This window comes from Tamandua tetradactyla, chromosome 17, assembly GCF_023851605.1.
Source record: "Tamandua tetradactyla isolate mTamTet1 chromosome 17, mTamTet1.pri, whole genome shotgun sequence".
NCBI classification, from domain to species: domain Eukaryota; kingdom Metazoa; phylum Chordata; class Mammalia; order Pilosa; family Myrmecophagidae; genus Tamandua; species Tamandua tetradactyla.
Genome location: NC_135343.1, coordinates 14998190 through 15025080, shown reverse-complemented (window position 1 = coordinate 15025080; position 26891 = coordinate 14998190). Strand labels below are relative to the sequence as shown.

The 26891-nt window shown below is 36.1% G+C and overlaps 1 protein-coding gene across 7 annotated transcripts in view; it reads left to right on the top strand.

The window, feature by feature from the left end:
- Positions 1-26891, top strand: part of THADA (THADA armadillo repeat containing) — a 456651-nt gene that overhangs the window by 205709 nt on the left and 224051 nt on the right. For all 7 annotated transcript variants that reach the window (XM_077134100.1, XM_077134099.1, XM_077134098.1 and 4 more), the window contains exons 27-28: positions 2795-2884; positions 4027-4158. In XM_077134100.1, the coding sequence (XP_076990215.1) occupies positions 2795-2884; positions 4027-4158 (222 nt within the window). The remainder of the gene's footprint in view (positions 1-2794; positions 2885-4026; positions 4159-26891) is intronic.

The window sequence follows — 26891 nt, the reverse complement described above, 5'->3', positions numbered from 1 at the left end:
CTAGAAAATTTCAAGGCCTGGCAGGATACCCAGTTTATTAACTTAAATGGTGTTCCAAGGCCTTTTGATAAAGCTAATGATGCACTTTGAAATATTATTAATTTGTATATATAGTAATTATTTTTATCATCGTAGTTTCAATTTCTTTTCTCCTTGTCTGTCTTGAGGACTCTGTCCTTTTGCTTTTTTCTTCATTCACTCAGCAACCGTTTATTGGGTACCCATGGTGAACCGGGCATCGTACTTAACACCTGGAATGCTATGGAAAAATAATATACATATACTCTCTGCCTATGCTGAAAATATAATCTGGTAGAAGAAGTAAACAACTAAACAGGCATTTCCATGTATGATACATTATAAGTGCCTTGCTGGGGAGAGTGTAGGTTCTAATGTAACACTAAGGAGAGGAACCTAACCAGGTGCTGTTGAGAAAGGTGTCCTGGAAGAAGTTTGACTAAACCAAAACTTGGAGGATTATTTGGAGTTAGTCTGGCAAAAAAAGGGTGGGGAAGGGGAAAAGTGCTCTCAGCAGCAGATCAACATTTGTCAAGCTCTGAAGGCTAAAGAGAGCATGGAATGTTGACAGAACCTTATAGGGTTGAATTGTGAACATGGAGAGGCAAAATTAGCTGGGCAAGTGAGTCAGATTAAACAGAACTTTATAAATCAGGCTAAGGAGTTTAGACTATCCAAAAAGTAGATGGGAAGCATTAACCTCATAATGTCACATGATCAGATTTCTGTTTTAGAAAGAGAACTCTTATTGCAACAGAGAGAAAATTGGACGGGGAAGATGGGAAGCAGAGACCAGGTAAGAAAGAGGCTGTTACAGTGTCTAAACAAGAGATAAAAGCATTCAGACTTGGAATGGTAGTAGTGGAGACATAGAGAAGTAGACTCAGCAGATCCTCTGGAAGTATAAACTGCACAGTTTTCCAGTTGATTATGTGTGTGGAGAATTTCTGATTTGGGAAGTTGGGAGGGTAGTGAAGTAAATATCACTCATTTGACCCTTACAATGGTTTGCCTTATGTTATTAGTTATTTTGTGTGTGTGCCTTGTCTTGATAACCAGATTTGAGATTCAACAACAGTGACTGTCTTATATTGTATGTACCTGTCATAGGACCCAGCACAGTTCCCAACATAAAGTTATATAGGAGCTTTTTAAATATTTGCTACTTTCTTGAGAAAAGTATAGATCACCTTACAGTTTTGATAAAGTAGTTAATAAGACTGACATATATTCTAGGATTCAGAGGAGGGAGATTCAAATATGGACTGAAATAGCCAGAGAGAGAGCCTTTTAAAGTAAGACGACATTACAAACCTCTATGAGCAGTATACAACCTATGGTCTGCCACCACATAGGGGCATTATTATAAGTGGTGATTCTCTACTCAGTACAACCATAAAAAACAGTGTAGACATGGTTAGCTGAGGGCTGATATTACCAAAAAATGGCAACAGCCCATGTCCGTCAACAGGGGAATGGAGAAACAAACTTGTCTATTCATAAATAGAATACTATTCAACAAAAAAAGAATCAAACTTTTGATATATCCTACAGGATGGATGAATCTCGTAATTGTATGTCAAGTAAAAAAAATCCAGATACAGAAAAAACTGTATAATATCTCACTATATTTATATAAATTTCTGGAATAGGCACAACCAAACTGTAGTGATAGAAATCAGATTACTGGTTGCTTTGGGGGCATGTGGAGAGGAGGTGGGAAGCAGTAGTAGACTAGTAAGGGGGACCAGGGAATTTTCTGGAATGATAGAAATTTTCAGTCTTGATAGAACTATTTAATACATGAGTATGGATTTGTAAAAATTGATCAGATGGTACCCATAAGATCAGAGCATTTACTATATGTAAAATACCTCAATTAAAAAATATTATCTTCTGGATCTGCACCAATAGAAACATATCTCTAGAATTGATAAAAGTAAACATTAGAGAATATTTATGCCACCCCTTTAGAGTAGTCCCTTAATAGTTATGGAAACAAAAAAATTTACTAAATGCTATATTTAGCTTGAATTTTTTGTCAGCTGTGCAATATGAGGAACTATATTTGAGTCTTTCAGAATTCAAGAGTAGTGCTTATAAAGATGAAAAATGCCCTCTGGAATTTGGATCTCCAGAACATCACACACCAGTCTGTACTTCTGGGAGCTGTACTCCAAGCTAGTGGTTCTCAGCTGGGTCCATTTTGCCAATCAGAGAACATTTGGCAATGTCTGGAGATGGTTTTGATTTTTTAAGACATGGGGGTGGGGGGAAGTGTGCTACTGACATCTAGTGGGTAGAGACCAGGGATGCTGCCAAACATCTTTCAATGCACAAGACAAACCCCCTACAACAGAATTAACTTGTCCGAAGTGTCAGTAGTGCCACGGTTGAAAACTCTGCTCTAGATCTGCCATTCGTGCTGAAGCTGAATCAGCCTCAGTCTGTTCAACTCAATTGTGGAGACTTAGTGTTTTTACAAATTACATGTTTCTTCCCTGTTGGAATTTAATGCCAAACATTTGTAAACATATAATCCTTATTTTTTAGATAAAATTCCATGTATTAAAAACATTTCCAAAATCAAAATTATGTGTCATTTGTGTTGATCATTAAGTTCTTGACATGTTACAAGTTTTGTTCTTCATTTTATTTCATTAAATATCCAAAAAGATGACCTCAGTTTTCTTCCTTAAAAAAAAGGCAATTTTTTTATCAGGTAAGAGGAAATAAATGATAATGATTCCTCTATTCTTTTTTTCTCTTTCCACAGAATGACAGGGAGAGAGTTTTTCTCTCGTTTTCCTGAACTTTATCCATTTCTTCTCAAGCAATTGGAAGCTGTAGCCAATGCTGTGGACAGGTAAGAAGAGAATAGGGTAGGGCACAGTGAATTCAAGGATATGAATTACTTTACTGTTTGAGATTTTCTTTCTAGGGAACGGTTTTTAATCACTTCTTCCTTATAACATAGGTAGATTTTTTTTAAGTGCTTCTTTACCACGTCATGTTACCTGGCTCTCTAGAGTAGATGTGTACCTGAAAAGTAGTGTAAAAATCCTATTTTAAATTAACTTTTAAAAAATTTAGTCCTGTTTACAGTAGTATACAAGAACTAGCTTTTTAGAATCATAAGGTGATTTATTTTGTTTGGAATTATTTTCTTCCTATTATTTTAAAAATCTGTGTTTTTCATATTGAGTGTCCTTAATATATACCTATTTCTTTTTTTTTATTATTGACCTAGTATAGCTGACCACTATGGAACTATAGCAGGTAGCTGTCTAATCTTGTCACCTATGACCTGAAATGGTATTGGTCTACCTGAGGAAAGATGGTCATTAACCCTGAAAGCACAAAACAAAACCATTAAGAGGGATTCCCATCTGATCAGGGCAGATAGGAAAGCTTCACCATTGTCCTCTCGATCACATTCTATAGCTGGTAGGGGAATTTTTAGTATTGACATCTTAGAACATGTGTTTTTATACTCTTCCAGCAATTTTTGCATTTGGTCTGAATTTATGTGAATTCTCAATGATTAGAAAAAAATTATATTAATGAATTTTACTTGTGGTTTTTTGATATATTTTCTCTCATTAGTAGTTTGTGCAGAGCAGCTTTTCTGGCCTTAAGTGAGTGATTGACTGTTCATGATAATTGTTAAGTTTGTCTAGATTTCAAAATTTCACATTCCGTGTCCTGGAACTGACACCTCTCTACTGTGTGAACAACTTTAATCAAAACAGCAGACTTTAATTAAGCAAATGATTAGCACTGAGAATAGAATTGGGTACAAAACTCTGATGCCTGGCTTTGCCAGTAGTTCTTCCTTACTATCATCAGGAAGATATGAAGTGAATTGAAAAAGTAAAAATAGAAAAACTGCCCCTTCATCATAGAGTCTCAGTTCATATGCATATTTATTTAATGAGAAAGAATGTTTGAAGATACTGCCTTACCTCTTAAATTTTAAATCTTTCATGTTCAATTTTTCTTTTCCAGTGATGCAGGAGAACTAAACCGCCATCCAAGCATGTTTCTCTTACTTTTGATATTGGGGAGACTCTACCCTTCCCCGATGGATGGTACTTCCTCTGCTCTCAGCATGGCACCTTTTGTCTCCTTCATTATGAGGTAGATCATGCTTTATAGACATAATGGGGGTGACAACTCAATAAGGGTGTGTTGTATTCTTCTCATAAAAGGTATTTTATTTTAGGAGGGGTCTTATGAAGGCAGGGACCTGCAGCTTATTGTCCCCAACTGGTCTTCAGTGTTTCAGAGGAAGGTGCTTATATCCTGTCTGTAGCAGCTTATTAGGACCTGTGTAGGCAATCTTCCTTGGAGCCTTGTCTGCCAATGGGCATGTGGTAGTTGATAAGGGATATCCCCTTTTGTAAAACATAGCCTGAATGTTTGCATTATCCTCGTATTGACGGGAAAGTCTGACCGGCATGGGCATGCAGCTTCCTCCAGCCATCTCTGCTCAGTCATTCCATGAGTGTCAGGCCTGTCCCTGGTGTATATGCCTTTCTAGGAGTCTGTTAGTGAATTCAAGGGGTAGTATGTTAGATGGCAGTGCTGCCTGATGTATGGAGGCTAAACAACACACTCTTAAACAATCAGTGGGCCAAGGAAGAAATAACAAGAGAAATAAGTATATATCTTGAGGCAAATGAACTTGAAAACTCAACATATCAAAATGTATGGGATGGGATGGGCAATGGTGGCTCAGTGGCAGAATTCTTGCCTGCCATGCCTGAGATCCAGGTTTGATTCCCAGAGCCTGCCCATGCCAAAAAAATATATATGGTATGGGATACAGCAAAGGCAGTTGTGAGAGGGAAATTTATTGTTGTAAATGCCTATATTGAAAAAAAAAGAAAGAGCAAAAATCGAGGAATTAACTGTTTACCTGGAAAAACTAGGAAAAGAATAGCAAACTAACCCCAAAGCAAACAAAAGAAAAGAAATAAAAAGATCAGAGCAGAAATAAATAAAATTGAGAACATGAACAATAGAAGAATCAACAAAACCAGAAGTTGGTTCTTTGAGAAAATCAATAAAATTGATGGACCATTAGCTAGGCTGACCAAAAAAAAAGTGGATACAAATAAATAAAATCAGAAATAGAAGAAGAGATATAACCACTGACTCCACAGAAATCGAGGAGGTAATGAGAGGATACTATGAGCAACTATATGCTAATAAACTAAAAAATGTAGATGAAATGAACAACTTCCTAGAACGGCATGAACAACCAACATTGACTTGAGAAGAAATAGACAGCCTCAACAAACCAATCACAAGTAAGCAGATTAAATTCGTCATCAAGAAGCTCGCAAAAAAGAAAAGTCCAGGAACCAATGGCTTCACATGTGAATTCTACCAAGCATTCAAGAAAGAATTAGTAGCAATCCTGTTCCAACTCTTAAAAAAAAATTGAAGAAGGGAGAAAGCTACTTAACTCATTCTATGATGCCAACATCACCCTAAAACCAAAGCCAGACAAAGATACTACAAGAAAAGAAAATTACAGACCAATCACTTTAATAAATATAGATGTAAAAATCCTTAACAAAAAACTTGCAAATTGAATCCAGCAGCACATTAAAAGAATTATACACCATGACCAAATGGGATTTATTCCAGGTATGCAAGGATGGTTTCAACACAAGAAAATAAATTAATGTAATACACCATATCAATAAGTCAAAGCAGAAAAACCACATGATCATCTTGATTGATGCAGAAAAGGCAGTTGACAAAATTCAACATCCTTACTTAATGAAAACACTTCAAAGAATAGGAATAGAAGGGAACTTCCTCCACATGATAAAGGGAATATATGAAAAGCCACCAGCTAACATCATCCTCCATGGGGAAAGATGAAAACATTCCCTCTAACATCAGGAACAAGACAAGGATGCCCACTATCACCATTGTTATTCAGGTTCTAGTCAGCTCTAGTCAGTTCTTGACTTTTTTTGTAGAAAGTCCCAAAAATCTACAGCAAAGTGAGTAGAGCTAATAAATGAGTAGAGCAAATTGGCAGGATACAAGATCAACACCTAAAATCGGTAGTGTTTCTATACACTAGTAATGAGCAACCTGAAGAGGAAATCAAGAAAAAATTCCATTTATAATAGCAATCAAAAGAATCAAATATTTAGGAATAAATTTAACTAAGGCACAAAAGACTTGTTACAGAAAAATACAAGAAATTGCTAAAAAAAAATCATGGAAGACCTAAATAAATGTAAAGGCAAACCATATTCATAGATTGAAAGACTAAATATAGTTAAGATGTCAGTTCTACCCAAATTGATTTATAGATTCAGTACAATACCAATTAAAAACCCCCAAAATATACTGAACAGAAATAGAAAAACAAATAACCAACATTATGTGGAAGGAAAGGCAGGGTGCCCTGAATAGGTAAAAATATCTTAAGAAAAAAAAATGAAGTGAGTGGCCTCACATTATCTGACTTTAAAGCATATTACAATGCTCTGGTGGTTAAAACAGCCTGCTACTGTCATAAAGAAAGATATACTGACCAATGGAATAGAATTGAGTATTTAGAAATAGACCCCTAGCATCTATGGACAATTGATCTTGATAAGGCAGTCAAGCCAACCCAACTGGGTCACAGCAGCCTTTTCAATAAGTAGTGTTTGGAGAACTGGATAGCCATATGCAAAAGAATGAAAGAGGATCCATATCTCACACTGTATAAAAAAATTAGCTCAAAATCGATCAAAGACCTAAGCATTAGAACTAAGACCATAAAATTTTTAGAAGAAAGTGTAGGGAAACCTTGTGATAGGAGGTGGTTTATTAGGCCTCACACCCAAAGCATGAGCAGTGAAAAAAGAAATAGATAAATGGGATGTCCTCAAATTTAAGCACTTCTGTGCATCAAAGAACTTTGTCAGGAAAGTTAAAAGGTGGCCTGCAAGTTTGGAGTCCCTGAGAATGAGCTGTGAATGTAGATTTTATATGGAATATAAATGGTAATATGCTTTTCCTGCTTCTGGAGCCTGTTGCCACTTCTGTTGTATTTTTTAGGCATCTCCCAACTTCTGATCACCTTTATCATTTTGGATTAAAAGCCTCAATAAATAGGCCTCCAAAAAGTATCAAAAATTTCTTGTAGATCATTTCAGAAGCCTTGTCACATTGGTTAGCTTTTACTGTCTGCTTACCTCTTGACAGCCTAGCACCTTCATTTTTATGTATCTACCAAAAATTGAAATGAACTTGGAGCAGAATACCAAACTTGAGAGTATATCTCTCGTTTATGTGGTGTCCTGGGTTCCACTTCCTGGTTTCACAGAGCTGACTTACGCATTTTAATGTGAGAAACCATGAAACACAAGATTCTGGCATGTGATTGCTATAGCCATTTGTTTGTGCCAAGCTCTGTGGCTGTGTTATCTATGATCACAGAAATGACTCACTCAGTCGACTGGTTTTTGTTTCCTGATACGCAGTTACCAGTCGCCCTTGTATAACGTTTGGTGATTCATTTTAGGAATTTGACTGGTAAATTTTACTTTCAGGGGCATTTAAAAAAAAGTACTTTCATATATAACCGTAAAGAGCTTAGAAATGTTTTAGGAAGTTGAAAGGAGGGAGAAAGCCCTGTGCACAGAATCACAGCATACACTAGAAACAAAGATAAGTGTTAGAATCTTGTCATCCTGTGTTGAGAACGTTCAACTTGTGGAAACTTATTACTAATCAGTCTGTTACTTATTGCATCCTAGAAACCAGAAATTACTAATTTGAAAATATGCTTCAAAACTTTTATTAGTTTACATGTTATCAGAATACATAAGTTGCTTGTTATATTTAAAGCACCTATTATGTGGAACTAAGATTGCAATAACATAGAAGATTTAAAAATTACCAGTATATTAGTGCATTGTTTTTTAAACTCAAAGGGCACAAAGTAAGACTTAGATAATTAATCCCCTCTTTCCAGTGCAAATGCCTTTGTCTGTATTTGCTTTCTACTTAAATAAAGATTCATAGAGTACCAGCAATGGAGAAGTATCACAATTTATAACTTAGAAAGTCAGTAGGCTTAGATTTATTAAGTGTCCATTGTACTGTAGAACAGTGCCTCTCAAACTTCAATGAGTAAACGTATCATCTGGGGAATTTGTTAATTTTGATTCAGCAGGACATTTTGCTTACAAAGTCTCTGAGGGGGAGGCCTAATCATTCCCATTTTAACTGGTGAGGAAATTGAGGTTCAGAGACCCTGTCAGTTATAGAGCCACTTAAGAGTGGTGGCTTGTCAAGGATGTTTGTTGTTTGCTTTTTGTTACACCACAATAATCAGCTTCCTTTTGTGTAGCTGAGAACATTAGCTACACCAAGTGGGCCCGCAAGGCCTTAAAGTTATGCAGCTAAGAGAAAGGAGGAACCTGTCCACACTCAGTGCATGTGAATTCATGCTGTTGTCAGGAAGTAGAAGTAATGTCCCCACTAGCAGTGGGATCTGCTCCTTACTTTGCTTTTCCAGTAGTGAGGGTAGCTTGATGGGGTGCATGCACATTCTTAGACTCACATCTGCAAGACAGTTCCCTGGGCTAACAGGGTTCCTCTGTGGCCATGTACAGAGAAACACTGGCTTTCTTTCTTGACCACCTTCTGTGGTGAAATGGAAGGACCCTGGACTTACAGTTAGAAAATCCAGTTTGGGGTTTCATTACCTACTACTACAGGGACAACTCTGTGCTATCCCAAAATGTTTACAGTCACAGTGGGGAAAGGAGCTATAAGTGGGTTTTTAAGAAATAGTGAGTTTGATAAGACTGTACACATTTAATTTTTTAAATCGTTGTTGAGAAAACTATTCATGAAGAAAGTGAAAGATCAGATTGTAAAACTGTCATTGCAGTAAGTGTCTGTGGTTCCAGTCATGGTAAAGATTGGGCTGTTGTTGACGAGGGGTAATAGCTGAAAAAAATGGGTGTGTACACCACAAATGGGTCATGTTTTATTTTTGTAGCATCGTTAATGGTAATTTATGTACTTGGAAGAGCTCTAATCAAGCTCTCAAAGGCTCTGCATTTAGCTAAAGAGGAATTTTTCAACTGGTGGGAGTAGCGCAAAGGTCGCTCTGACCATGCTAAGATGAATTGCACAATGAGAAAAGGATTAAGAGCCCCAACAGCGGTTTTATTTCCCCTTGATTTATGTATACTTACCTGCTCTTTTCTTCCTCTGGTATGATATTTGTTCATATTATTTGTATATTTAGTCCCATATCTCATGTTTGGGAGTACATCCAAGCTTATTCCTCTGTTGATTTTCTTTGTTGACTTAAATCACGGAAGTTACTGATTTGGATTTTCCAAAGGTATGTATGCGTGCAGTTATTACTGTTTGTTCATCATCTTGGAACACAAATGATCCAACATCTTGTTTACAATTTTTTTTATACAATGTATTTTATGTACCTAGTGCTGTGCTGGATCTAGGTATATGATCTTCACCATGTAAATATGAGATTGTGTGTCAGGCAGTTGATGCCTTCACTTTAAGACTGTTTGCCCTTCGGTTCAAATACCACAAAGCAGAGTGATACTATGTTTTAAATGGGGCCCACACTGGATCCCTGAATACAGCTTACAAGTACCCACTCATCCAGGCCCTTCATAGGGCCCGAAGTCTCTGGCTAGGCATCTTTGAATTCTCTTGCATAAGTGAATTTCAAATTTGAATGGAGAAACTGTAGAATACTATATATGCCTCAAACCTCAGAGCCAGCATCGGGTCCTGGGCAGAGCGAAGGCTCTGGACTCAAGACACCTGATTCTATCCAGGCTGTACCACTTATTCACAACTTTGACACTTGGACAAGTCTCTTGACTATCTCTGGGCCAATGTAGTTACCTGTAGTGGGGAGGTAAGGGCATAGGGATGGTATCAGTTGAGACAGAATGCCACTTCTGTGGATGATACTGAGCTCTCTTAGTATATGATTAATACTTGTGGTAGGAATTGCTCTACTGCTTTTTTTTTTTTTTTTTTTTTTTCATGGGCAGGCACCAGGAATTGAACCCAGGTCTCCAGCAGGGCAGGCGAGAACTCTCCCTGCTGAGCCACCGTGGCCCACCCTTTCCACTGCTTTTTATTTGGTCTTTTGGGTGTTTTTGGAAGACTCTCCCACACTATTTTTTCTTTCTTTTTATTTCCATTGCAAATGACTTTCAGTTTGTCTTTCTCAAAACCGTTTTGGTCATTGTTCTCTTTAGACAAATGTCAATTGAACTTTGCTTCTCTTCTTTCTGACAAATATTGACATACAAACACCAATACAATTTTAATTAACCATTTGGCAAAGAAAATTACTAATAGGGACCTATGCAGTGGAAACTTTTTAGTTAAGATATGAAAATAAAAAGTTGATTTAGCCAACAATAAAAAAAATTAGAAAGTGTATGTTTTATACATTTCAAAAATATTTCATGGAACCTATTGATTGTTCCAGTCTTAAAAAAAAAAAAAAAAGAGGGTAAGGTATATAAAAACTAAGAATTAGTTGGTCCTTCTAAGTCTATGACATTGGGAAATAAGGTTCACTCTTGTTTGTATTTTCTCCTTGAGAATTACAAAACTCAGAGATTATCACTTTGCTTCTTTCTCCCAGATTATAAAATTGAAAGAATTTGTGTTCCCTGGTATAAAGTTGGGTTTTTGTAGGAGACAGTAATTGGCTTCTATCTTCATTTTTGGTTGTAATACCAGGAATTTTCCTTCAAGGCTGCACATCACATTTCTCACAACTTAGTTTTCCCAGAATCCTTGTAGATAAAAAGACGGCAAGATTTACCTTATCGAAAGATGAGTGAGATAGAGAGAAGTGAAAACTGCTGGAAAGGAAGACATCCTCATCCCTTTCTTTCCACATCATTTCCCAGTCATCTCTCCTTCCTCTCAATATCAAGAGCATTTTTTTACTTAGACCTCTGTCTTGCTATTCATCATTACTATGTAGTATAAATTTATGTACTTAACACATATACCCTCCAAATAAATCTTAAGCTTCTTCCAGGTCCAGGCAGCTATGACCCCGCACTGGGGCAGGGTGGGGGGGAAGGGAAACCCTTCCCTGTCTAGCACAAGTTGGTAGGCCCAGAGTTGGGTTAAATTATTAATATAGAAATGAAACTCATTGTAAACTGAAACTTTCTGTGCCTAAGCAGATCTTTGTATCAATGAAGTACTCAGGTGACTGATAGTCCTACAGCATTGGAGCCATGTTTCCTATTCTGATTACTGGTGTATGGAAAAGAGGCTAGGCTGGACTTGGTGTTTTACCTGGCTTCTGGGGAGCCTTGTGTTCTGATATGAGCTCTGCCATTTGCTTTACTGTGACCTCACCTCCTTGACTCTCTGTTTCCACTTCTACTAAATGAAAGTGTTGGACTGGGTGAGGTCCTGTCTGGCCATCTGGGCTGTGAACTCTTCTACCCTGGCTGCCTTCTCTGAGTGGCTCTGAGGGCCCACAGGGCAGCTACAACTTTAGAGCCACCTGAGAGGGGCCTGGATTGGTAAGAACAGAAGAGAGAGTGCCATTTTTCTGTTCAAAGTAATAAAATTATGAAGAGGCCAAGACAAGTGGAGGAAAGCCTCCTCAATTAATGTGGTATGAATGGAGGACCCATACAGGAGAGCCTCTTTGTCCTTTAGGTTGTCCATCTACATGGTAGGGATAATTCTGCTTGCAGAGTAGCAGATTAAAGCTCCTTGATTTCTTGTTAAGAAAATTCTAGAAAAAGAAAGGGATTGATACTATAATTGTGATAGAGAATGGACTCTCTCAACTGCTTTGACCTGTCTGTCAGTCAACTGGAAGCATGGCCCAGAAGCCAGATGTAGATGAGGCAAGAGTAGAAGAGTGCTGGTTCCCATGGGAGAAGGTAAATCCATGGACCGAAACATATTTCAGCCTCAGGTGCAAGTGAGCCCAGAACCATGACAGTGAGTTTTAGGTATTGTAGACTGGGAATATTGTGCAAAGAGCTTACTGAAGGATTTTCAGAAAGAGAGGGAAAAAGGCATGCTTTATCAGTGGCCAAAAAAATTATATTGTTATTGTTTTAGATTGGATCCTTAAACACATTATTTACAAGTGCCTCCCACTTTATTTATAGAGAGCTAGTAAGGATTCCTTAAGACTAAGTTATGCCTGAGTCACCTGATTTTCTTTTATTTTTTTATTATTAGAGAACTCACAGGTTTACAGAAAAACTATGCAGAAAATACAAAGCTCCCATATACACCCTCACACATGCAGTTTTTCCTATTCACACTTGGTATTACTTTGTTGCATTTGAGGAAAAAATATTATTATAGTTATACTATTAACTATAGTCCACAATTTATATAAGGGTTCCCTCTTTGTGTTGTATAGGCCTATGTTTTGTAAACATTTTTATTTGAGTAACATATATACAATCTAAAATTTCCCCTATTAATCACATAAATATATAATTCAGTGGTGTTAATTACCTTCACGATGTTGTGCTACCATCACTACCATCTATTACCAAAACTTTTCCATCACCACAAAAATAGAAACTCCGTACCAATTAAACATTAACTCTCTTCCTTTCTTTGCCCCCACCCTGGCCTCTGGTAACATGTATTCAAGTTTCTGAGTCTATCTATTTGCTTTTTCTAATTCTTTCAAATCAGTAAAATCATAAAATATTTGTTTTTTTGTTTCTGGCTTATTTCACTAAAACTGATGTCTTTAGGGTTCATCCATGTTGTCACATACATCAGAATTTCATTCCTTTTTATGACTGAATAATAGTCAATTATATGTATATGCCACATTTTATTTATCCATTCATGTGTTGATGGACACTAAGGTTGCTTCCACTTTTTTGGCCAATGATGCCACTGTGAACATTGGCGTGCAAATTTCTGTTCAAAAGTACCTACTTTTAATTCTTTTGGATATGTAGCTAGTTAAGGGGGTTGCTAGGTCAAATGATAATTCTATACTTAACTTTCTGAGAAACTATCAAACAATTTTCCACAACAGCTGCACCATTTTACATACCCACTAACAGTAAATGAGTGTTCCTATTTCTCCACATCCTCTCCAATGCTTGTTATTTTCTGTGTATTTTTAACAGTGGCCATTCTAGTGGGTATGAAATGGTATCTCATTGTGGGTTTGATTTACGTTTCCAAAATGCTCATGGTGTGGAGCATCTTTTCATGTGCATCTTAGATAAGTAGAACTACTTTGCGGAAATGTCTATTCAGATCTTTTCTCCATTTTTAAATTGGGTTGTCTTTTTGTTGTTGCGTTGTAGGATTTCTTTATATATTCTGGATATTAAACTAATCCTTGTCAGATAGCTGGTTTCCAAATATTTTCTTCCATTCTGTAGGTTGTCTTATTACTTTCATGATGAAGTTCTTTGATACACAAACGCTTTTAATTCTGATTAAGTCCCATTTTTCTTTTTTTCTTCTTTTTCTTTTGTTGCTTGTGGTTTGGGTGTAAAGCCCAAGAAACTATTGCTTAACACAAGGTCCTGAAGAGGCTTCACTATGTTTTCTTCTAGTAGTCTTACAGTTTTGGTTTTCATATTTAGGTCTTTTTTTCCATTTTGAGCTAAATTTTGTTTTTAGTGTGAAATAGGGGTCCTCCAGAATATTTTGCTTATGGATATCCAGTTTTCTCAGCATATTTATTGAAGGGATTATTCTTTCCTCATTGAGTGGACTTGGCACTAGTGTTGAAGAAAGATTGACCATAAATGTGACAGTTTATTTCTGAACTCTCTATTCGATTCCAGTGGTCTGTGTGTCTCCCCTTGTGCCAGTACCATGCTGTTTTGATTACTGAGCATTTGTAATAAGCTCTAATATTGGGAAGTCTTGGTCCACCAACTTCATTCTTTGTTTTCAAGATGTTTTTGGCTATTGGCGCCCCCTTACCTTTCATATAAATTTGACAATTGGCTTTTCCAGTTTTACAAAGAAGTCTGTTGGAATTTTGATTGGGATTGTATTGTATATCACTTCAGGTAGAATTGACATCTAAAGAATATTTCATCTTCTAATCTATGAACATGAAATTTCCTTCCATTTACTTAGGTCTTTTCTGATTTCTTTTAGCAATGTTTTGTAGTTTCCTGTGTACAAGTCCATTATATCCTTGGTTAAATTTATTCCTGGACATTTGATTCTTTTAGTTTCTATTATAAATGGATTTTTTTCTTGATTTCCTCTTGAGATTGTTCATTAGTAGGGTATAGAAGCACTGTTGATTTTGAGTGAGTTCTTGTTTTTTAGTCTAGTAACGTCGTTGTGGATTTTTATGGATTATCTAAATATATGATCATGTCATTTGCAAATAGGGAAAGTTTTACATCTTCCTGTCTAATCTGAATTCCTTTTATTTCTTTTTCTTACCTAACTGATTTGAGTAGAACTCCCCAGTACAATGTTGACTATCAGTGCTGTCAGTGGGCATCTTTTATCTTGTTCCTGATCTTAGAGGGAAAGCTTTCAATCTTTCACCATTGAGTGTAATGTTAACTGTGGAATTTTCATACATGTTCTTTATTATGTTGAGGAAGTTTCCTTTTATTCCTAATTTCCTAAGTGTTTTTTTGTGCTGGATTTTGTCAGATGCTGTTTCTGCATCAATTGAGATGATCATGTGTTTGTTTGTTTTTTCCTTTATTCAATTAATGTGGTATATTTCATTAATTGGTTTTCTTATGATAAGCCATGCTTGCATACCTGAGATAAAGTCCCATTGATCATGGTAAATAATTCTTTTAATGTGCTATTGGTTTTTTTGTGTGCTAATATATTGTTCAAGATATTTAAGTCTGTATTCATAAGTAGTATTGGTGTATCCTTTTCTTGTGGTGTCTTTATCTGGCTTTGGTGTTAGGGTGATGTTTTCTTCATAAAATAAGTTAAGAAGTTTGTTCCCTCCTCTTCAGTTTTCTGGAGGAATTTTAGCAGGATTGGTTTTTTTTCTTGGAATGTTTGCTACAGTTCGACAGTGAAGCCGTGTAGTCCTGGGTTTTGCTTGGAGGTTATTGATTGCTAATTCATCTCTTAACTTGTCTGTTGAGGGCTTCTGTTTCTTCCTGAGTCAGTATAGATAATTTTTTGTTTCTAGGGATTTGTTCATTTCATAGGTTATCTAGTTTGTTGTCATAATGGTTGTTCATAGTATCCTCTTATAATCCTTTTTTATTTCTGTAGAGCCAGTAGTAATGTCTCCCTTTTTATTTCTGATTTTAGTTATTAGTGCCTTCTCTCTTTTTTCCTTTTGTCAGTCTAGTTAAATTGCTGATTCCACTGATCTTTTCTAAGAATCAAGGTTTGGTTTCATTGATTCTCTCTCTCGCTCGCTCTTTCTCTCTCTCTCTCTCTCTCTCTATATATATATATATATATATATTTTTTTTATTTTGTGTTTCATTTATATCCACTTAAATTTTTAGAATTTCCTTCCTTCTGCCCACTTTGGGTTTAGTTTGAGCTTCATTATCTAGATCTTCCAGTTGTGAGGTTAGCTCTGTGACTTGAGGTATTCTTTTTTAATGTAAGCATTACATTAGAATTAATTACATTAAATTTCCCTTTCATAACTGCCTTTTTTTTCTCCGTCCATAAGTTTTGGTATCTTGTGATTCATTTTCATTCACTTCAAGATATTTCCAAATTTCTTGCAATTTCTTCTTTGACTCCTTGTTTTTTGAGTGTAGTGTTTAATTTCCACAAATTTGTGGATTTTCTGGTTCTCCTTCTGTTAGTGATTTCTAGCTTCATTACAATGTCGTCAGGGAAGATACACTGTATAATTTTAATATTTTTAAATATTGAGTTTTTTTGTGACCTAACATATAGTCTATTCTGGAGAATGACCCATGTACAATAGAGAAGGATGTGTTATTCTGCTGTTGGTATATTTTTTCCATCCTTTCCCTTTCAACCTATTTGTGACTTTGAATTTAGTATATATTTCTTGTAAATAGCATATAGTCGGGTGCCATTCTGCCAATGTTTGGCTTTTGACTGCAGAGTTTAATCCATTGATATTTAAAATAATTACTAATAATGCAGTACTTTTCTGTCATTGCTAATTGGTCTTTGTACATCTTGTACCTTTTTTGGGCCTCAATTCTTACATTAATGCCTGCTTTCTTATTTATTTGATTGTAGTGTACCATTTTGAGTCCCTTCTCATTTCCTTCTGCATGTATTTTTCATATATTTTCTTTGTGGTTCCCATGGGATTTAAGTGTTGTAATATCCTAAATCTATCTCGGTCATGTTTGATTTGATACCATCTTTATTAACTTCCACAGCATATACAAACACTTCCTATACTTCCCTGTCACCCACCTTTTTGTTGTATTTGTTATAATTATATCGTTATACATTGTATGTCCAGAGCCATACATTTATTACCTTTTATGCATTTGCATTTTTGAATCTGAAAGAAGTAAAAAATGGAAATAGATACCAAAAAAATGCAGTATAATAGAACTGGCATTTATAATTATTCAAATGGTTACCTTTGCCAGAGATATTTTTTTCTTTAAGCTGCTTCAATCCATTGTTTAGTGTCCTTTCCTTGCAGTCTGAGGGCAGGTCTGCTGATGAGACCTTTTGTTTTTTGTTTTTTGTGAATGTCTTAATCTTTCCTCATTTTTGAAAGACATTCTCACTGGATAAAAAATTCTTGTTTGGCAGTTTTTTTCTTTTAGCACTTCAAATATTTTGTGCCCCCGCTTTCTTGCCTCCATGGTTTCTAATGAGAAATCTACATCTCATCTTATTGTGGCTGCCTTGTAGATAACAGATTGATTTTTTTATTATTAATTAAAAAAAATTAACTAACAACATTTAGAAATCATTCCACTCTACATATGTAATCAGTAATTCTTAATATCATCACATAGATATATGATCATCATTTCTTAGTACATTTGCATCGATTTAGAAGAAGAAATAGCAAAACAACAGAAAAAGAAATAAAATGATAATATAGAGAAAAAAATAAAAATGAAAAATACAAAATATATATAAAAGCAAACAAACAAAAAAAAACTATAGCTCAGATGCAGCTTCATTCAGTGTTTTAACATAATTACATTACAATTAGGTAGTATTGTGCTGTTCATTTTTGAGTTTTTTTATCCGGTCCTGTTGCACAGTCTGTATCCCTTCAGCTCCAATTACCCATTATCTTACCCTATTTCTAACTCCTGATGGTCTCTGTTACCAATGACATATTCCAAGTTTATTTTCTAATATCGGTTCACATCAGTGGGACCATACAGTATTTGTCCTTTAGTTTTTGGCTAGACTCACTCAGCATAATGTTCTCTAGGTTCATCCATGTTATTACATGCTTCATAAGTTTATTCTGTCTTAAAGCTGCATAATATTCCATCGTATGTATATACCACAGTTTGTTTAGCCACTCGTCTGTTGATGGACATTTTGGCTGTTTCCATCTCTTTGCAATTGTAAATAACGCTGCTATAAACATTGGTGTGCAAATGTCCGTTTGTGTCTTTGCCCTTAAGTCCTTTGAGTAGATACCTAGCAATGGTATTGCTGGGTCGTATGGCAATTCTATATTCAGCTTTTTGAGGAACCGCCAAACTGCCTTCCACAGTGGTTGCACTATTTGACATTCCCACCAACAGTGGATAAATGTGCCTCTTTCTCTGCATCCTCTCCAGCACTTGTCATTTTTTGTTTTGTTGATAATGGCCATTCTGGTGAGTGTGAGATGATATCTCATTGTGGTTTTGATTTGCATTTCTCTAATGGCCAGGGACATTGAGCATCTCTTCATGTGCCTTTTGGCCATTTGTATTTCCTCTTCTGGTAGGTGTCTGTTCAAGTCTTTTTCCCATTTTGTAATTGGGTTGGCTGTCTTTTTGTTGTTGAGTTGAACAATCTCTTTATAAATTCTGGATACTAGACCTTTATCTGATATGTCATTTCCAAATATTGTAACCCATTGTGTAGGCTGTCTTTCTACTTTCTTAATGAAGTTCTCTGATACACAAAAGTGTTTAATTTTAAGGAGCTCCCATTTATTTATTTCTTTCTTCATTGCTCTTGCTTTAGCTTTAAGGTCCATAAAACCGCCTCCAATTGTAGGTTTCATAAGATATCTCCCTACATTTTCCTCTAACTGTTTTATGGTCTTAGACCTAATGTTTAGATCTTTGATCCATTTTTAGTTAACTTTTGTATAGGGTGTGAGATACGGGTCCTCTTTCATTCTTTTGCATATGGATATCCAGTTCTCTAGGCACCATTTATTGAAGAGACTGTTCTGTCCCAGGTGAATTGGCTTGACTGCCTTATCAAAGATCAAATGTCCATAGATGAGACGGTCTATATCTGAGCATTCTATTCGATTCCATTGGTTGATATATCTATCTTTATGCCAATACCATGCTGTTTTAACCACTGTGGCTTCATAATATGCCTTAAAGTCCGGCAGCGTGAGACCCTCCAGCTTTGTTTTTTTTCCTCAAGATACTTTAAGCAATTCGGGGCACCCTGCCCTTTCAGATAAATTTGCTTATTGATTTTTCTGTTTCTGAAAAATAAGTTGTTGAGATTTTGATTGGTATTGCATTGAATCTGTAAATCAATTTAGGTAGGATTGACATCTTAACTATATTTAGTCTTCCAATCCATGAACACGGTATGCCCTTCCATCTATTTAGGTCTTCTGTGATTTCTTTTAACAGTTTTTTGTAGTTTTCTTTGTATAGGTCTTCTGTCTCTTTAGTTAAATTTATTCCTAAGTACTTTATTCTTTTAGTTGCAATTGTAAATGGAATTCGTTTCTTGATTTCCCCCTCAGCTTGTTCATTGCTAGTGTATAGAAACACTACAGATTTTTGAATGTTGATCTTGTAACCTGCTACTTTGCTGTACTCATTTATTAGCTGTAGTAGTTCTGTTGTGGATTTTTCCAGGATTTCAACGTATAGTATCATTTTGTCTGCAAACAGTGATAGTTTTACTTCTTCCTTTCCTATTTTGATGCCTTGTATTTCTTTTTCTTGTCTAATTGCTCTGGCTAGAACCTCCAACATGATGTTGAATAATAGTGGTGATAATGGACATCCTTGTCTTGTTCCTGATCTTAGGGGGAAAGTTTTCAATTTTTCCCCATTGAGGATGATATTAGCTGTGGGTTTTTCATATATTCCCTCTATCATTTTAAGGAAGTTCCCTTTTGTTCCTATCCTTTGAAGTGTTTTCAACAGGAAAGGATGTTGACTCTTGTCAAATGCCTTTTCTGTATCAATTGAGATGATCATGTGATTTTTCTGCTTTGATTTGTTGATATGGTGTATTACATTAATTGATTTTCTTATGTTGAACCATCCTTGCATACCTGGGATGAATCCTACTTGGTCATGATGTATAATTCTTTTAATGTGTTGCTGGATTCGATTTGCTAGAATTTTGTTGAGGATTTTTGCATCTATATTCATTAGAGAGATTGGTCTGTAGTTTTCTTTTTTTGTAATATCTTTGCCTGGTTTGGTATGAGGGTGATGTTGGCTTCATAGAATGAATTAGGTAGCTTTCCCTCCACTTCGATTTTTTTGAAGAGTTTGAGCAGAGTTGGTACTAATTCTTTCTAGAATGTTTGGTAGAATTCACATGTGAAGCCGTCTGGTCCTGGACTTTTCTTTTTGGGAAGCTTTTGAATGACTGATTCAGTTTCTTTACTTGTGATTGGTTTGTTGAGGTCATCTGTTTCTTCTTGAGTCAAAGTTGGTTGTTCATGCCTTTCTAGGAACTTGTCCATTTCATCTACATTGTTGTATTTATTAGCGTAAAGTTGTTCATAGTATCCTGTTATTACCTCCTTTATTTCTGTGAGGTCAGTGGTTATGTCTCCTTTTCCATTTCTGATCTTATTTATTTGCGTCCTCTCTCTTCTTCTTTTTGTCAATCTTGCTAAGGGCCCATCAGTCTTATTGATTTTGTCATAGAACCAACTTCTGGTCTTATTGATTTTCTCTATTGTTTTCATGTTCTCAATTTCATTTATTTCTGCTCTAATCTTTGTTATTTCTTTCCTTTTGCTTACTTTGAGGTTAGTTTGCTGTTCTTTCTCCAGTTCTTCCAAGTGGACAGTTAATTCCTGAATTTTTGCCTTTTCTTCTTTTCTGATATAGGCATTTAGGGCAATAAATTTCCCTCTTAGCACTGCCTTTGCTGCGTCCCATAGGTTTTGATATGTTGTGTTTTCATTTTCATTCGCCTCAAGGTATTTACTAATTTCTCTTGTAATTTCTTCCTTGACCCACTCGTTGTTTAAGAGTGTGTTGTTGAGCCTCCACGTATTTGTGAATTTTCTGACACTCTGCCTATTATTGATTTCCAACTTCATTCCTTTATGATCCGAGAAACTGTTGTGTATGATTTCAATCTTTTTAAATTTGTTGAGACTTGCTTTGTGACCCAGCATATGGTCTGTCTTTGAGAATGATCCATGAGCACTTGAGAAAAAGGTGTATCCTGCTGTTGTGGGGTGTAATGTTCTGTAAGTGTCTGTTAAGTCTAGCTCATTTATTGTAATATTCAAATTCTCTGTTTCTTTATTGATCCTCTGTCTAGATGTTCTGTCCATTGATGAGAGTGGCGAATTGAAGTCTCCAACTATTATGGTAGATGTTTCTATTTCCCTTTTCAGTGATTGCAGTGTATTCCTTACGTATTTTGGGGCATTTTGATTCGATGCATAAATATTTATGATTGTTATGTCTTCTTGTTTAATTGTTCCTTTTATTAGTAGATAGTGTCCTTCTTTGTCTCTTTTAACTGTTTTACATTTGAAGTCTAATTTGTTGGATATTAGTATAGCTACTCCTGCTCTTTTCTGGTTGTTATTTGCATGAAATATCTTTTCCCAACCTTTCACTTTCAACCTATGTTTATCTTTGGGTCTAAGATGTGTTTCCTGTAGACAGCATATAGAAGGATCCTGTTTTTTAATCCATTCTGCCAGTCTATGTCTTTAGATTGGGGAATTCAGTCCATTAACATTTAGTGTTATTACTGTTTGGGTAATACTTTCCTCTACCATTTTGCCTTTTGTATTATATATATCATATCTGATTTTCCTTCTTTCTACACTCTTCTCCATACCTCTCTCTTCTGTCTTTTCGTATCTGACTCATAGGCTTAGAACTGTGAATTTGTAACTAATTAAATTCCTCTTTTCAAAAGCTGTTCTAGTTCTGGCACATCGCATTCCTGCATATTACAAACTAACATAGGATATGTTGGGCTTCTTGAATTTTCACATTCATGTGTTTAGTTATATTTGGGCAGTTTTCTTTGAATATTCCTTCTGTCCCTTTTGTCTTTCTGGAACTCCCGTATGTGTTTATCTTGCTTGCTCATTCTAGTTTTTTAATTGTACCAACATATATAAGGGAAATGTTCCCATTTCTACTGCTCTCAAGCATTTCAGTCAATGTTACTTATAATTATAGTGTTGCAGCACACTGTCCACCTTCCAATACTAAGACTTTCCCATCTCTCACACAGAATCCATACACCAATTATGCATAAACTCCCCATTCCTCCTCCCTCGTTGTTCAAAGATTCTGTGGGGAATAACACCCTGAACGTCTTAAACCACCATCTTGTTCTACCAGAACTTGATTTTTTTATGGGATTACTACTCTGATAGGTGAGGACAGTGGTACTTTATTCCCACTTTGAATCAGTTCCTTAAATGAAGATGGACCAGTGAATGCAATTCTAGGCTGCTTCTAGGACACAGGAGGGTGTAGTGATCTACCTTGTCTCTTTAGCTCTGTGCTCCCCATTTAGGATGATTGTTCGATTTGTATATGATATAAATATAATTGTTGATGAACTCAAAATTCTGAATAAGATCAAGCATGGGAGTGAGAAACACAAATTTAGGCTAGTGGTTTTTACCTCTGTGGTTCAGGAGGAAAGGGATAAATTTGAGGAGCCATATGCTAGGCGTTTCAATTTTGTATGTGATGCTTTCTTAAGCTCACTGCTAGGCACATGGTTTAATGTTATATTTGGGGGGTGGGGGAGGTATCTGATATACTCCTTAATTGAAAAATAAAATTGAGAATTGCCTTGGAAGGCTGGATTGGTGAGTTGAGACTATCAATATGACATTTAATAGGGATGTCTATCAATTTTTATTTTAACAAATCAAAGTTGTATATATACAGAATGAGAGTTACCTGCCTTCATAGCAGTGTTTATGAAAAAATCTTGGGAGTGGAATTTCCTGTTGAGCCATGAGGAAGTAGTGTGACACAATTGCTAAAAATGCGAATGTGACTCTAGCTGCTTCCAGATGTGGGGAAGCTAATGTCCCACTGAATTTTGCTGGCCTGATCAAACCCACCTTATTCTACTTAGTTCTGGGCTCCCCCATTTTAAGAGGTTCACTGGTAAACTATTATTTATCCAAGCAAGGTGACCAAGATGAAGACAAGCTAAACATCTGGAAACGGTTAGACCAGAGAAGACTTAGTTGGGGGCAACATGGTATTGGTCTTTATATATTTGAGGGGCTGCCATTTGGCAGAAGGCACATAATTTCTTTCTTTTGCCCCCAGTGAGAAACTAGGAGATAGATTTCAGCTTTTAGTGTAAAGAACTGTTTGAAAGTTAAAGTTCATTTCCATCAAGAGAATGAACAGATTTCCATAGTGCTCAGCAAAAGTGTTCAAGGAAAACTGACCACATGTTAGGCATAATTTTGAAAGGATTTCTACAGTACACTTGAGTTTAGGCTGTGTGGCCATCAAGGTATCTATTTGGGATGTCTTATTTAGGAAGAGCCATAGAAATCAATTGTAGATTGTAAATCTCAGTGAAAAATGATAAACCTGCCTTTAAATCGGTTACACATTTTGTACATTTTTACATATGAGTTCCTTTGTCTTCCAAAGAAGTGAAGTTGGGGTGCCATTCATGGCATGTTCCTTGAGTTCACAGTGGTCTACTCCTAAGTGGCCCCCTCCAGGAATTAATCCACTGACCTTTCGCTTCTAAGCAACTTCTATAACTTTGTTATTGAATCTAATCCTGAAGACATTTTTTTGACCTATGTGATGTTATGTCTGAAAGGCATTCCTTATTAATTTAATTATCTTTTTATGGTTGCTATATTTTACTACATTCCAGATGTTGGCTTAATTCACATTGTTTTCTGACAAGTACAAGGAACATGTGAGTCTTTGAGAAGTCAGAGATGCTTTTCTGAGGAGTGATTAAAACAGATAACTTTGTTGTCTGAATTTCCAGAAGGATCTTCTTTGAGCAGAAATGCCTGGAGAGAGTACAGGAGTCCCCAAATTTAACCCTTTACAAGTAGAAACACTTGCAAATAGGGCTTTGATGTTGCTATTAATGTAGAACTTGCCCCTGCCTGGCCAACAGCCTAAAGGTCCCAAATGCCAAGTACCTGTATCCACCCCTCTATGGTTACCACTAAATTCCGTGGGGCCTAAAGAATGGGATTAAAGGGAGGAGTCTACTTTTACCTTCTTGCTCTGCTAACCATTATTGTGTGAAAGAAAGAACCTGCTATCCCATCAAGGTATGGAAACTCTAACCTTTGGTTTCCAGATGCCAGATCTGGCTTTGGGCAAGATAATCAAGGTGTAGTTGTTCAGTTCTTCTCAGGGCTTTTCTTTGCTGCCCAGTTTTCTTCTTTTAGTATAAGCCAAACTGTGCCGACTCTTTCCTTTCATACAGACATGTAAATGACCCCAGTGTTACCTTCCTTGAGACTATGTCTTTTATTTTAGAGATATACCTTTTGAAATAAAGTGATGAAGCTCTGATGGTAAAATTTTAAGCCTTACATAAGGAAGAACTTAAAGCAGGAATAATTGTTTCCTTATACTGGTGAAATTGCATTGTATTGTCAGCTACCTATTCAGTCCCTTTTTTACTGTGATCCTTGTATATCATTTGGAGGATTATGCTCATGGCCTCCTAAATTTCCAAATTCCACCCAGAAGTAGCTGTGATTCAGCATGTAGAATGCATTGTGTGGCTTTTTGCAAAGAGTTCTGGCATAAAATGTATACTCTGTCATCTGTCACTGATTTTTATCTCTCAGTGCCTAAAGCAGGGCCCAGTCAACCCCATCTCTTGTTTTTTTAATCTTTTATTTTTCTCAGATCTCTTTTAAGAACACTTTCTAAATAGATTTTTTAGGCAAAAGAATGAGGAGTTCACCTCTTCTGGAATGCATTGACAAGCAAGCTAGAAAAACAAAACTTGTAGGGACCAGCTTTTCTTCAGTGTTATCTGTTACTTCAACAGGCTGATTCAGGTCATGTTAGAGCAAGTGATTTGTTCTGCAAACAACCTAATTCTCAGGTGAAATTTCTGACAATGATAATGATCCATGGGCTCTTGTTCATTTGCTCTAAAAGTTAGAATCTGATCAGTTAATCGATTAACGGTATTTGTTAAATTTAGCTAATGTTAGGTCTTGGGTAAGATGCAGAATATAGAAAAAGGTCCTCATCCTTGAAGAGCTTGCAGTCTTATTCTCATGAGAGAGATAAAACACGTTTATGAACCTGAGGTACTGTATATTAATCACTTAATTATGTAATATATACATGAAGAACCAAGGGCCTACTAATAAAGTATCAGTGGCAGAGAGAGTTCAAATAGAGTTGAGAGGCCACTCTGGAGGTTGCTCTTATGCAGGCTTCAGGTAGACCTTGCTGGCCTGCCAAACCCCAACCAGGACCATTCCAGCCAATCCTAAAGAACACCTAGGGCAATATATAAGATTCCACAGGGGATCCATGCACTAGAGTAACTTTCTAGAAACCTACAACCTCCAGATGGGTCCCTGGTTCAGATAAGTCCTGAAACCTAGAGGGCTCAGCCTCTCCAGAACATCATATAATTCCATCTCCCTACCCCATATTAGTAACAGACCCTTCCAATATGAAAAATTCAGAATGGCCATAGCCCAAATACCCCTAACGAGAGGGATGGAAAATCAAAGGTGATGGTGGAGTTATACAGTGAAGATAGGATTTAACAAATGAGTATGAATGCTGAATCATTAAATTGTTATCTCTTTTAGTCGCCAGTATCTTAGAGTAATTGTGGAATTGTAACCCATGCGTCTGAAATATATTGTAGAAGTAATTGTGGTGCTGTGCTTTGAAATTTATACCTTTTTTTGTATATATATGCTATTTTTCACAAAAGAAGGAAAAAAGTCAATTGTGATAATAAAAAATATTTTAACCTTCTAGCATCCTATATTCTGAGCAGCTAGAAGGAAAAATCTCAGATCATGGTATGGGTAGCCTATGAAAAACTATGGGACATGTCCTATAACTTACTTGTTGAAGAGTGCTTTGAAAACGATTGCTTTTTATTTATGTTGTATTATACAATAAAAAAGCAAAAAAAAAAAGAACTGAGGCCTGTAAATAAGGGGAAGAGCACTAGTGTGTGAGAGAAGTCCAGTGAGGTAGGAATATCCCGTGGGAATTCAGTCTACCATCTTAGTGAGTAAGAAGGCACACAGTAGGAGAGAAAAGTCATAGCCAGTCTGTAGACAGAGTGGTGACTGTGACACTTTTATGATTCATAATTTGGAAATTGTCATGAAAAGCTTTGCTTGCACTTGATCCAAAGAAATTCACAATTAGGGAGAAACCATTGATGGTGAATTTTTGCTAATTTTAGTAAAGAGTAGTACTTGCTCCTAGTATTGTATCTAGTCATTATGGAAACAATAAATTATAGTGGGGGAAATTTTTTACAAGTTTTTATAATATTTAAATATTTTTGAATAAGCAGTTTTTATTTCCTTAGCCTTAAATCTTTTCTCAAAAATGGTGACCAAGATGCTCAGTAGTCATTTTTAATGCTGAATTGAAGGAATTTCACAGTACTAAATCCTGAATGCCAACAAATATGCACTCATCTTATTCTACATATTAGAGAACATTGTAGATCAAAAGTGGATTTTTTTTCTTCATTCAGAAAATTAAGGACTGGAATAGGAAGCTAAAGGTTAATTATAGCTGGCTTAAAATGGGGCCAAGTAGTAACGACATGGTGTGTTTGGGTCATCTGTCCCTGCCAGGTGGTCCTTTCCTCCCTGTCGTCTGGGCCTGGCTCCTCACCAGAGTTTATATGCTGTTCTAGATAAGACAGCTTCGTTAGTGTAGTGACCGCACAAGATGCATTCACCCTCACAAACTTCTGCCTTTTCCTTTCTGTCTTATTTTCTTCATACTCCTTGAACATTGAGATTCTTGACCACTTATCTTGCCTCCTTCCAAACCAGCCACAGTCACTTTCTTTTCACCTTTTATTACTAGTCTCCACCTGATTTTATGAGCTCCTTTCTTCACCAGTTTATTGTTCATCCTCCACTGAAAATATTTAACAAGGGTACACTGTGTATCCTCGCCCAAACTGATGCCCCTAATCTCCTTACCTCTTTTTCTTTCATCACATGGTTGTATATTCAACATCATGATAATTTCTTATAACATTTGCATTAATTCAGAAAGAGAAATAAAAAGAAAAAAGAAAAAACTCACATATACCATACCCCTCACCCCTCCCTTTCATAGATCACCAGTATTTCAATCTACTAAATTTATTTTAATATTTGTTCCCCCTATTATTTATTTATTTTTAATCCATATGCTTTATTCATCTGTCCATAAGGTAGATAAAAGCATCATCAGAAACAAGCCTTTCACATTCATGCAGACACACTGTGAAAGCTGTATCAT